We start from the raw sequence: 12,562 nt of genomic DNA, 5'->3' as shown, positions 1-12,562 counted from the left end.
ACCATCAGATGAGGGAGCACCTTCCCTCCAGGCCCTGGACTGGACCAGGGTCTGCAAGCGGCCTAGGGCCTGTACTGTAGGAATGGGTCGCTGAGAAGGATGGGGCGCCCTCTTGTGGCAGTAGCATGGCAGGGGCAGTCAGTGTGTGTGTATGTGTGTGTGTGCGCGCGTGCGTGACATATATGTGTCTCTGTCCACACATTTGTGTGTGGTGAGGCCGTATGTCCGTGTCACTGGATCTGAGGATGTGTGATTGTGTACATCGCCAAGGGAGTGTGTACCTCAGAGGCTTCAACAGCCTCCTTCTGTGACCCCTCTCATAACCAGGCAGCCCAGGAGGCAGTGCCACCGGCAGACATTGTGTTCTCAGTGAAGACCCCACCAAGCTCTGGCCACCTGGTGATGTTGTCCCACAGCGCCACGGCAGCCGAGCTGCCCAGCCTGGACCCTGTGCACAGCTTCTCCCAGGAGGCGGTGGACGCAGGCAGGGTCCTGTACCTGCACTCCCGCCCTGAGGCCTGGAGCGATGTCTTCTCCCTGGATGTGTCCTCAGGCCTGGGTGCTCCCCTCGAGGGCGTCCACGTGGAGCTGGAGGTGCTGCCCGCTGCCATCCCACTGGAGGCGCTGAACTTCAGCGTCCCCGAGGGCGGCTCCCGCACGCTGGCCCCTCCACTGCTCCGCATCACTGGGCCCTACTTCCCCACGCTGCCGGGCCTTGAACTGCAGGTGCTGGAGCCACCCCAGCATGGGGTCCTGCAGAGAGAGGAAGGACCTCAAGACCGGACCCTCAGCACCTTCTCCTGGAGAGAGGTATGGTCAGGGAGGCCCAGGGTGCAGCCCAGCTCTGGGGGCATAGTCTGGGGGTATGCACAGATAGGAGGCAGGAGCCCACATTTACAGAGCACCTCATCTCATCCTTCCTCACTGGCAGAGAGAGATGAATGTCCCCATTTCCTCCACTCCTTCATTCCTTCGCTCTGGGAGAAATGATTGTCCCCATTGCCACCTGCAGAAACTGAAGCTCTGGAGGAGTCAATCTCCTCCTGCACCCAAAGGCAGGGCATGAAACGTGCTGGGCCTGAGACCCACCATGGGTCTCAGGCCTGCTGGGGCCTGACCTCTAGCCCCGGGCCTGCCTGCAGGTGGAACAGCAGCTGATTCTCTATGTACATGACGGGAGCGAGACGCTGGCAGACAGTTTCGTGCTAGTGGCTAATGCCTCAGAGATGGACCGCCAGAGCCATCCCGTGACCTTCACCATCACCGTCCTGCCTGTCAACGACCAACCCCCCGTCCTCAGCACAAACACAGGCCTGCAGGTGAGAGCATTCTAGGACCACCTCCCACCTCCCCTCCCAGAGAGAGGCCAGCACATAGCTCCCCCTCTGCGAGCCTCAGTTTCCTCCTCTGTAAAACGGGGATCCTGGCACATGCCTCACTAGGTTATTGGGAAGAGAGAAGAGCGACTGCACTGAAAATAGGACACAGGTGTGGGGCTTTATTACTGGACACTTATAAGTGCAATAGACAGCCTTGTGAATGGACGTGCTTGGTCCTGCTGTCCCCTGGACTCACCCTCAGCAGGAAGCTTTTTCCACGGCATAGGACCAGGACTCCTGAAGAAAGAGCTCTTTCAGACCCTTAAGGGTGGACTCCAACTGCTCTCTCCACTCCCACCACCAGCAAGTGGAGGCCACCGCCTGGCTCCCCAGTCCCCTGCCTCTTACACTACTGCAGAGTAGTGGTGCCCCCATCCAGCAGAGGTGGAAGTTGAGGCCCAGAAAGGTGACAAAACTTCTCCAGGGTCACAGTAGAAGTTACTGGTGGAACAGAAAGGGTGTGGCTTGACCAGGGCCACACAGCAGGCTAGCAAATGGGCAGGACCTTGAATGCTGACTTCTAGAGTGTGGACTCTGGGTCAGCAGCAGCCATGGAAGGTTTCAAAAGAGGGCTGACTTGGGCTGTCTGTGACATGGGGCTCTGAGAATCTTTCAGGCTAAGGGCTGCCCTGGAACCACAGTCAGATGGTGCTGTGTAGCACTTCAGCCACCAGGTGGTGCTGTCCACCGTGTTTGTGCCAGGAGCCCTGTGCTAAAGCCCGGCGTCTATGCCTTGCCGCCTTCTTTCCAGAGCTCTGGCTGAGGTCAGCCTTGGGCTGGGGGAGGGAATCCCAGGGGTCTCAGTTTTCCAGGTATGGGAGCCCCTCCCCAGTACTGCTCATAAGTTGCTGACCCAGCAGGACCTGTAACAGGACCCTTGGAACAGGAACAGGATCCTGCCCTGCTCGCAGGTGGGAGGCTTGAGGGGGGCTCCCCTTCACTCTGAGCATGGGGAGGGGCTGCCTGCCGCCAGGAAGCCTTCACCCACCTGCCTTGGGGCTCGTGATTGCACTGGAAACACCTGGGCCCCCATCCCAGTGCTGCTTCAGTGCTGCAAGACACTGGCCTCTCCAGCTCACCAAGCCTCCCACCCCATCCCTCACCAGGAAAGGGAGCCCATTTCTAAGTATCCTGGGCAGACAAAAATCACGATTCCCATCGTGTGCCAGCCCCTGCCCAGACTCACCATGGAGGGTCTGAAGGGAGACCCCTGCCCTGCCAGTGAGCCACATTAAGCAGCACTTTGGGTCAGGGTTGGGGATCTCTGGGGAGGGGGCGAGAGCTGGGGTCTTCTTGGGGTTCATGAGCTGGCCTTGACGGAAAAGCAGGACTAGAGCAGATGGAGACCAGGGAGCCTGGGCGTGGGAGCCCTGGGCCAACAGGGGAAGATGAATGGGGTGGAGGGCCCTTTGTGCAGGGGAGCCCAGATGGCAGTGTGGTTGGAGCCCTGATGGTGGCCCCAGGGCCAGGGAGGAAAGAAGTGGGTAAGCTTGGTGGGGGCAGAAACTTCGCACGCTTGTATCCCCAGATGTGGGAGGGGACCACTGTGCCCATCCCTCCGGAGGCCCTTAGGGGCACAGACAGCGACTCAGGCCCCGAGGACCTGGTCTACACCCTTGAGGAGCCCAGCAATGGACAGGTGGTGCTGCGGACAGAGCCGGGCGCCGAGGTCCACAGCTTCACCCAGGCCCAGCTCGACGGCGGGCTCGTGCTGTTCTCACACAGAGGTGGGTGCCGAGAGGTGGGGGTGCCCCGAGGATGGGCGCCGGCGTGGGCCAGCGAGACCCAACTCCACGCTTGTCCTAGGAGCCCTGGACGGAGGCTTCCGCTTCATCCTATCTGATGGCGAGCATACTTCCACTGGACATTTCTTCCGGGTGACGGCCCAGAAGCAGCTGCTTCTCTCACTGGAGGGCAGCCAGACGCTGACCATCTGCCCAGGTGGGTGTGCCATGCCAGGGGCAGGCTGCCTCCCCAGCAGTCACAGGCCTTGCCCTGCCTCCTGGTCAGAGGCTGACAGTCCCCTTTTGCCTCTCGCAGGGTCCATCCAGCCGCTCAGCAGCCAGAGCCTGAGAGCCAGTTCCAGCACAGGCATCGACCCCCACCACCTGTTCTACCGTGTGGTACGGGGCCCCCGGCTTGGCCGGCTATTCCACACCCAGCAGGGCAGCAGCGGGGAGGCCCTGGAGAATTTCACGCAGGCAGAGGTAAGGTCCACCCTCTACAGCCACCGCTTAGACTCCATCCAGCCTCGAGTGGCCCACTCTGCCCCTGGACACACATGTAGACACAGGTGCCAGCTCCAGCCTCATTGGCAGCCGCTCCCTGGGCCTGCCATGGTCCAGGCTCTGCATGCCCTGCCCTCCAGGAGCTACCAGGCTGGTAGGGCAGATGGGGCTTAGTGTTCCAGGGGGAGGAAGAAGGATGCGGGAAGTCAGGGCTATAGGGTCCCAGGGCAGGGATCAGGTTCTGGGGCTTGGCTTCCAGAAGGAACTGCAGTTGGACCCTAGAGGGCTGGAAAAGGCACACTGCATAGGGGACCCTAGACAACCCAGTGGCTGGTGAGGGGCAGTGTTTGGTCTGGAGGGAATAGAGTTTGAGATAAAGGCAGCTGTTGGGCTTGTGGGCAGAGGGGTGAGCCTGGAGCTCAGGTCAAGAGCCAGCAAGAAGCAGAGTGGGTCCTGAAAGCAGACGAGCGGACAGAAGCAGCTGAGTAAGTCAAGTTGGGAGTGAAGCTGCCATCCATCCATCATGGCAGCTTCAGGACACAGCTGTCCCAGAGCACAGCAGAGGCCACCAGTGAAAACTAGAACTCTCAGCCATGGGAAGAGGCAGACCGCTAGGCTGCCTCTGCTGGGATCACAGAGCTCTCTGTGCTAACTGTGCCAGTGGGGCCAGCAGCCATCACTTAAATTAAGGCCCCTTCTAAGTGCAGGAGGTGCCAAGCATTCCAGGGCAGCCTTGGTTCTCCCTGAAGGCGGAGTGGGGCGGGGGTAGTCTTTCAGGCATGGGGAAGGAAGTAACTTTAAAGAGGGTGGGAAGATTTCTCAGGTCGCTGACATCAACATCCCCCAGGCCTGGGTTCTCTGTTCTCCCAGCTTCTTCCATTGGCCCCCTTCCTGCCCCTCCCCACAATGAAATATTGAGCAGGCTGCAGCAGCTGTGCACCCTGAATCCCTGAGAGGCTTTGTCATCGGATGCCCAGGAAGGGGGAGGGAACAGGATGAGCTCAGGCCCCTCCCCCACCCTGCAGTGCTTCCCTCACACCCCAGCAATCTGAAGGACTGGATTGAATGGCCACCAGGGGGCCAGGCTGGCAGCGCCACCCAGGGAAGCTGGGAGGAGGCTTCGTGGCAGACACACCCTCCCCCCTTGGAGAAGTGGGCAGGGCAGGACTGGGTGGTATCTGACAGTGCCACTGTGCCGCAATACTCTGAGCTGGGTAGGGCAGGGACCAGGTGTCTCTATTTTACAGATAAGGAAACTGAGGCTCAGGAAGGTCAGGTGACTATTCAGAGCCCATGGCTAGTAAGAAGCAAAACCGGGGCTATGCCTTCGGACCGCTAGTCCAAGATTCTTGGACCAAAGGTCACTACTGATTCCCAGAGGTCAGGGACCCCTCCCCACCTTGCCTGTGACTTACCTCATCCCCAGCCAGACACCTGCCACCCACAAGTAGCTCCTGTACCCAGGCATCCAGGCTCTCACCCCCACTCCTGAGGGTCTCCGTTTCCTTCCTGCCCACCGTCACCCTGAGCCAGAGGTTACAGCTGGCAGTCCTTGTGGGCCACAGCTAGCCCACAGATGTGTTTTATTTGGCCTGCACATACATTTAATGTTTTAAAATTAGTGGTCAAGATGTGTTTTATTTGGCCTGCACATGCATTTAATATTTTAAAATTAGGGGATCTCACACACACCAAAAAAAACCAAAACCCTGATTTCCGTTTCTTAAAAGGCCTGTGTTCCGTCTTCCGGCCATCAGCTGAAGAGCAGCTACCCCTTTGACTGGGCTCTGCTCCCCTTCTCGACCATGTAGGGCTCCCCACTTCACCACAACCCCGCTGCTCCTAGAATCTCCTGCACACTGTGACCCCGGTCGGCTTCCATCTCACTATTGCATAAGTCTTGTTTTTCTGAGAGAAGGAAAATAGTTCCCTGTGTCTCCTAAAAGGGGAAAACAGAAGATAAGCCAAGAGGACACATTGGGATTAGAAGGGGGAGGGAACGGATTTCTTGATGGAAGTGGAGACTATTCCTTGGGGTTTAACACGCAGACGGCCCTAGAGAACAGTGGGTGTGGCTGGAGTGGAGTTGCCATGGGAGGAGTTGGAAGAGGTGAGGTCATGGGTAATGGGGTCACATGGGGTCTCTGAAGCCAAATGTTGGTGAGCCATTGCGCTGTCTGAGCAAGAGAGACAGAACCTGACTTAACATTTTTAAAGACTCACTCTGACTTCTGCATTAAGGACAAACTGTAGAGCGGGGTGGAGCAGGGGCCAAAGCCAGGACACAGTTAGGAGGCTCTTGTGGTAATCCAGGCCAGAGATGATGGTGTGTGAGAGGAGGAGAGGAATCAGGGGTGACTCCAGGGTGTGGGGCCTGAGCCACTGGAAGAACAGAGCTGTGCCCTCTGGAGTGGGAAGGCTGGGAGAGGCGGGGCAGGTCAGGGATTGTCTGGGACATGCTGAGTGTGAGATGTCCCTCAGACATCCTCGAGGAGCTGCCCAGGAAGCAGGTGGCTACAAGCCTGGAGTTCAGGAGAGCACAGCCCAGTCTGGAGATACAAATAAGGGGGTCCTCTCATGGCTGGCATTTGAGGACGTGAGACCCACCAAGAGCACATGGGCAGTGCCTGTAGATAGTTAGTCTCAAAGCCAAGCCACAGACATTGCGGAGAAGGGGAGGGACCAGCCAGAGCATCTGTGAAGAAGCGACTAGTGAGGTTGGAGGAAAACCAAGGGAGCAGAACTTCCTGGAAGCCATCGGGTGGGCTGGGGGAAGGAATGCTGAATTGTGTCCAGTGCCTCAGAACCAACCGCTGGGTCCAGCAGCATAGAGGCCATCGTGCCGTTGGTGACAATAGGAGTGGAAGCCTGGGTGGAGTGCACTCGAGACAGCATGGGGGAGAGTATAGACTATTCTTTTTGGATTTTTGCTGCAAAGAAGAGCAAAAGTGTGGGAGGTGGGGCAGCAAATGTTGGTGTAAAAAGTGAAGTCAAGAGAAGTTTCTTCTGTAAGGTGGGCGGATAGCATAGTTGCGTAACGATGGGAATAATCCGTTCGGGGAGAAATTGATGCCATGGGAGAAAGACAGGAGATGGTAGAAGCAGTGTCTTCAGTAAGGAAGAGGGTAAGGGATTTCATGCAAAAGAGGAAAGACCTGCTGTCGAGAGAAGCACGGATAGAGTATTGCTTTTCCCAGGGGCTCAGAGGTTTGAGGTGACTTGCCCAAGGTGGCAGAGCTGGGATTTGACACAGGCATCTGACTCTAGAGCCTGGCTCTTCACTGTCACGTGACTGTTTTCCGGCGACCCACTGAGTTGGTGAGGGAGAGCATGGGCTACAGACATAGAGCGAGGCACAGTGGGGAGAGCCTCCAGGGAGGCTGGGCTCCGAGGGGCTGTCAGGGAGACCCAAGTGCCCAGTGCCGGTGCCAGCCTAGGTGGGGACTCCTGGCCACCATGGGCTGGACCTGCCTCTAGTCCCAGTAACGGGCTCTCCCTGCAGTTGTATGCTGGGAATGTTCTGTATGAGCATGAGATGCCCCCCGAGCCCTTCTGGGAGGCCCATGACGCCCTGGAGCTCCAGCTGTCCTCACCGCCTGCCCCCGACATGGCCGCCACCCTTGCTGTGACTGTGTCTTTTGAAGCTACCTGTCCCCAGCGCCCCAGCCGCCTCTGGAAGAACAAAGGTGAACAGCATGGTGGGACGGCAACGTTGAGTGGGGGGGTGGACACTGGGAGAGGCCCAGATAGGAGGGGACACAAGGCCAAGGTCAGCAGCTCATGTCAGCTCCCAGGACCTGGTAAATTATAGGGAGGGTGGGCAGGTGGGGAGGCTTTGAGGTCAGAATGGGGGACACGATCCTGGTCCTCCTGGGACCCTGAGCCCCAACCTGGGGTACCTGGTCTGAGGGGAGAGGGACAAACCTGGCCTTGGGGACCCTGATCTGAGGGTCCATGGCTCTCCCCTCAGTGGACGGGACCTTCATAGCCTGTGTCCCACCCCCAGGTCTCTGGGTCTCGGAAGGCCAGCGAGCCGAAATCACCACAGCCGCCCTCGATGCCTCCAACTTCCTGGCCAGCGTTCCGGCACCCCGGCGCTCGGCTCACGATGTGCTCTTCCAGATCACACAGTTCCCCCAGCGGGGCCGGCTGATGGTGTCCGAGGAGCCCCTCCACACCGGGCGGCCCCACTTCCTGCAGTCTGAGCTGGCCGCAGGGCAGCTGGTGTACACCCACGGCGGCGGGGGCACCCAGCAGGATGGCTTCCGCTTCCGTGCCCACCTCCAGGGGCCCGCGGGGGCGTCCGTGGCGGGACCCCAAACCTCAGAGGCTTTCGCCATCACAGTGCGGGATGTGAATGAGCAGCCGCCTCAGCCGCAAACCTCCGTCCCGCTCCGGCTCACCCGGGGCTCCCGCAGCCCCGTCTCCCGGGCCCAGCTGAGCGTGGTGGACCCAGACTCGGCTCCTGGGGAGATCGAGTACAAGGTGCAGCGGGCCCCCCACAATGGCTTCCTGAGCCTGGCAGGGGCCAGCCCGGGGCCTGTGACCTGCTTCACCCAGGCCGACGTGGATGCTGGGCGGCTGGCCTTTGTGGCCAATGGGAGCAGCGTGGTGGGCATCTTCCAGCTGAGTGTGTCTGATGGGGCCAGCCCACCCCTGCCCATGTCCCTGGCCGTGGACATCTTGCCCTCGGCCATTGAGGTGCAGCTGCGGGCACCCCTAGAGGTGCCCCAAGCTTTAGGGCGCTCCTCCCTGAGCCGGCAGCAGCTCCGGGTGGTTTCCGATCGGGAGGAGGCGGACGCAGCCTACCGCCTCACCCAGGGGCCCCGGTATGGGCATCTCCTGGTGGGCGGGCAGCCTGCCGCAGCCTTCAGCCAGTTCCAGGTAGACCAGGGTGAAGTGGTCTTTGCTTTCACCAGCTTCTCCTCCTCTCACGACCAATTCAGCATCCTGGCACTGGCCAGGGGTGCCAACGCATCCGCCACGGTGAATGTCACCGTGAGGGCTCTGCTGCATGTGTGGACAGGTGGGCCGTGGCCCCAGGGTGCCACCCTACGCCTGGACCCCACTGTCTTAGATGCGGGCGAGCTGGCCAACCGCACAGGCAGTGTGCCGCGTTTCCGGCTCCTGGCGGGACCCCGGCACGGCCGCGTGGTCCGCGTGCCCCGGGCCAGGACAGAGCCCAGGGGCGGCCAGCTTGTGGAGCAGTTCACCCAGCAGGACCTTGAGGATGGAAGGCTGGGGCTGGAGGTGGGCAGGCCGGAGGGTAGCTCTCCTGGACCTGCAGGCGACAGTCTCACTCTGGAGCTGTGGGCAAGGGGTGTCCCTCCTGCCGTGGCCTCACTGGACTTTGCCACGGAGCCTTACAACGCAGCCCGGCCCTACAGAGTGGCCCTGCTCAGTCTGCCTGAGGCCGCTCGGACAGAAGCAGGGAAGCCGGGGAGCAGCACCCCCACTGGTGAGCCAGGCCTGGCGGCCTCCAGCCCTGTGCCCACCGTGGCCAGGGGGCACTTCCTGGGCTTTCTCGAGGCCAACATGTTCAGCATCATCGTCCCCGTGTGCCTGGTCCTCCTGCTCCTGGCACTCATCGTGCCTCTGCTCTTCTACCTCCGCAAACGCAACAAGACGGGCAAGCACGACGTCCAGGTGCTGACTGCCAAGCCCCGAAACGGCCTGGCCGGCGACACGGAGACCTTCCGCAAGATGGAGCCGGGCCAGGCCATCCCCCTCACAGCGGTGCCTGGCCAGGGGGCCCCGCCAGGGGGGCAGCCTGACCCAGAGCTGCTGCAGTTCTGCCGGACATCCAACCCTGCCCTCAAGAACGGCCAGTACTGGGTGTGAGGCCTGGCCTGGGCCCAGATGCTGATGGGGCCAGGGACAGGCTTGCTCAGACCCCGGCCCCATTGCTCCCATGCCCTGGTGCTGTCTGAGTATCCCCAGAGCCAGAGAGCCCTGGGGACACCAGGGGTGGAGGGTGCTAAGAGGAAGCCCCAGGGGTCCAGGACCAAGTGGAGTCAAGAGCTGTAACCTCCCCAGCTCACTCTGAGCCAGGAGAACTGCAAGGGGCCAAGGGCAGAGGCAGGCTTGGAGTCAGTCCCCTGCCCTGGAGCTGGTGTGGACTGACAAAACCAGAGCCACTTCCTAGGTGGCAGGACTCTGGGTCCTGGGTCTGTGACCTTGGGTAAGTCACACCTGACCCAGGCTGCTAAGAAGGCAAGAAGAAAGGGAAGGGAGGGACAGATGGGGATTCCTGGATTTTCCACTCCAAGCCAGGCCTCCCCTCATCTCTGCCCCAGGATTGAGAGGAAAACTTTTTCCCTTGGTTTTTTAGGGAGACAGTATTTCCTGGAGCAGAGGGCAGGAGGAGAGAGTCCTCCCACTCTCTAGAAGGCATAAGCCAGTGGAATAATATATCCAGGGTGTAAGGTGGGTGGGTTGCTCTGGGATGGGTTTATTTAAGGGGCATTGCAAGGAAGCTATTTAACATGGTGCTGAGCTAGCCCAGACTGGTGGAGCCCCTGGGGTGAGGAATAGAGGAGGGTCTGAAGCCAGCTCATTCCCAGGGTCCCACCTTGATGGGCTGATGGCTAGACAAGCATGGGTCTGTGGCCCCAGAGTAGGCTGGGCTGGGGAGCGTGCAGGGTCTCAGGCCATGGGCCCCTGCGGTGCCTGTGCTCCCCTGAGGACTGGGGCAGGTACTTGGGGGCACTCAGCTCCATGGGGCCTGGATAAATGGTGCTTCTGGATAAGAGGTTCTGGACAGCCGTGTGTTGTTTGTCTGACCGTGCACTGGGCCCTTGGCCACACTAGCCTGCACTCCACCAGTGTAGGCCATCCCGCCAGACCTCAGCCACCAGGAGAGATGGGGCCCGAATTCCCACTTGTGGCCGCCCTGCGCGGCTTGCAGGATCTCAGTTTCCTGACCAGGGATTGAACCCGGGCCACGGCAGTGAAAGCCTGGAATCCTAACCACTAGGCCACCAGGGTCTGTTCCTCTCCATCCATCTCTCAAGAGGTTGGAGCAGCAAAGATGAGGAGAGAGGGGGACTTGGGGATCCCAAGGCTGGGGGCAGAGGGGGACCACCAGAGGTGCCTTCCCTCAGCTCCCTGGAGATTTTCACAAGGAAGATTTCTACTGGTCTTTACCCTTCCAACAAGAGGACCAAGAGTGCTGCTTCTCAAAGGCAGAGCAAGCAGCAAGGGTTCTGAAAAGTCAGCTGTCCCTGTACATGGCCCAAGAGTCCATCGTGTGGTCAGCGATGGATCTGAGACACAGCATCCTCAGAAGGCCCTCGATGAGTTGCCGAGGAGCCACCACTCTCTGGTCCTTTCCCTCCAGAGGGTTTCCCAGGGTCATGGGCAATGGAGACAGATTCTGGGTCCCAGGGAATACCCCAAGCCCTGGAAGCAGGTTGAAGTCCTCAGAAGAAAAGCAGCAGGAGAGCTGTCTGAGTTCTGGGGGGAGGTGGGAGGGGGTGGCTGGGGCCTGAGCACAGCTGCATTGGGGGTGGAGAGCACCGGCCAGGCTTCGGCAGCTGAGCGGCATCACCTCTTCCTTGTGCTCAACATCTGTAACACCTGAACCAGGAGTTAGGGCAAGAGAGAAGATTCCCTCTCCCCATGGTGCTGCCCCTGGACCACCCCTCCCCACAATGCCTTTCGCATTTCAGCATCCAGCCTCCTAGAGCCGCCCCCACTCTCAGAAGTTTTGGGGAGGAAACCCAGAGTCCTGGTAGATCACTGCCAGAAGGGCCCCCAGAGAACCAAGAGGAGACTGAGAAAGAGGAGAAGAGGCTTGTCCAGAGTCTTGCACAGCAAGGCAACCATAGAGTAGACCAGACCCCTGAGGCACAGCCAACTCCTGTTGCCACACTGAAAGCCTCCCCCTCATGGAAGGTGGCCAGGACCCATAAGTGGGGGGCTCTGCAGAGATCCCTCCATACCCAGAGCTCGCGATCCTGGCCCCAGCTTCCTTTTCAAGCCTGGTCTCTCCAGCACGCCCCAGGCCAGCCTCATCCAGAGGCCCTGCCAAGGGCGTCTCCACGCCACACCCCACACTCTGCCCTGCTTCTCCCGGGAGCTCAAGGCTGCATCCTCAGGGCCCTGATATCTGGGGCCAGTCTCCACCCAGGGCGACCAGTTTCCCTGGGAGTGTAAGCCGAGACGAGGGTGACAGACCTGCCAGGCAGGATCTGGCCTCAGCTCAGATTTCTCCAGAGGCCTGATGACACCCTCTCTGTTCACACGGCCTGGCCTGGCCTGCCCCAAGTGAGCTGGCACGGGCTGACACAGATCCGGCCCCCCCAAGCCTGGGCTGGACAGTGGGCAGGACCTGGGAGAGGGTCTTTCACTGGGACACCAACCTCGGAACCCATTCTAAATGTGGGGCCTCAATTTATTAGGTAAATCCCTTGCAGATTTCAGATATACACCTCAGGCTTAAGGAGGTTGCTACCCACCTTACAAAATAACTCACCATTCATTCCTTTAAGGAGCTGGTTCCTCCCAGGCACCGAGGATAGGAGCCAACCTGTGCACAAGTGCTCAGGAATGTCCAGGAACCTCTGACCCTCTTACACACACACACACACACACACACACATACAATGTGCACTTGTGCTCACAGCTGTGCACTTTCAGACCTTCAGAAACACAACACAGAGATAAATACTTTCCTATGTAATTCATATGCACACACACACAGGTGCACATACAAACTTCAGAGTTAAGTGCTCTTTGCCTATGGCCCTCCCACAGTCCCAGGAGCTGGCCACGTTGAGCCAAGGGCCAGGATGTCCTGCCCATCACCAGACCCAAGTTGACATCAGCAGAGCTGGGAAGTGACCCCACAGTAGGAAGGATGGTGAAGGGGGTGTGGGGAACAGAGTAGGGGTTGCCAGAGGAGCCCAGATCGCCAGATCCCCAGCTGGGAAACCCTGCCCACCACCCTCAATG

General features: G+C 59.7%; 1 protein-coding gene across 1 annotated transcript in view; it reads left to right on the top strand.

Annotated features, from left to right (window-relative positions):
• The window catches only part of CSPG4 (chondroitin sulfate proteoglycan 4), a 35,907-nt gene extending 25,551 nt beyond the window's left edge, over positions 1–10,356 (top strand). Inside the window, exons 4-10 of the mRNA XM_068556090.1 lie at positions 328–810; positions 1,143–1,319; positions 2,908–3,106; positions 3,186–3,320; positions 3,420–3,586; positions 7,110–7,293; positions 7,614–10,356. Of these exons, the coding sequence (XP_068412191.1) occupies positions 328–810; positions 1,143–1,319; positions 2,908–3,106; positions 3,186–3,320; positions 3,420–3,586; positions 7,110–7,293; positions 7,614–9,448 (3,180 nt within the window). The 3' untranslated portion in view covers positions 9,449–10,356. The remainder of the gene's footprint in view (positions 1–327; positions 811–1,142; positions 1,320–2,907; positions 3,107–3,185; positions 3,321–3,419; positions 3,587–7,109; positions 7,294–7,613) is intronic.
• Positions 10,357–12,562: the final 2,206 nt, after the last annotated feature.

The sequence above is a fragment of the Eschrichtius robustus genome, chromosome 1, assembly GCF_028021215.1.
Source record: "Eschrichtius robustus isolate mEscRob2 chromosome 1, mEscRob2.pri, whole genome shotgun sequence".
In the NCBI taxonomy this organism is placed as follows: domain Eukaryota; kingdom Metazoa; phylum Chordata; class Mammalia; order Artiodactyla; family Eschrichtiidae; genus Eschrichtius; species Eschrichtius robustus.
The sequence above is the reverse complement of the archived record's forward strand: the minus strand, read 5'-3'. Positions and strand labels throughout refer to the sequence as shown.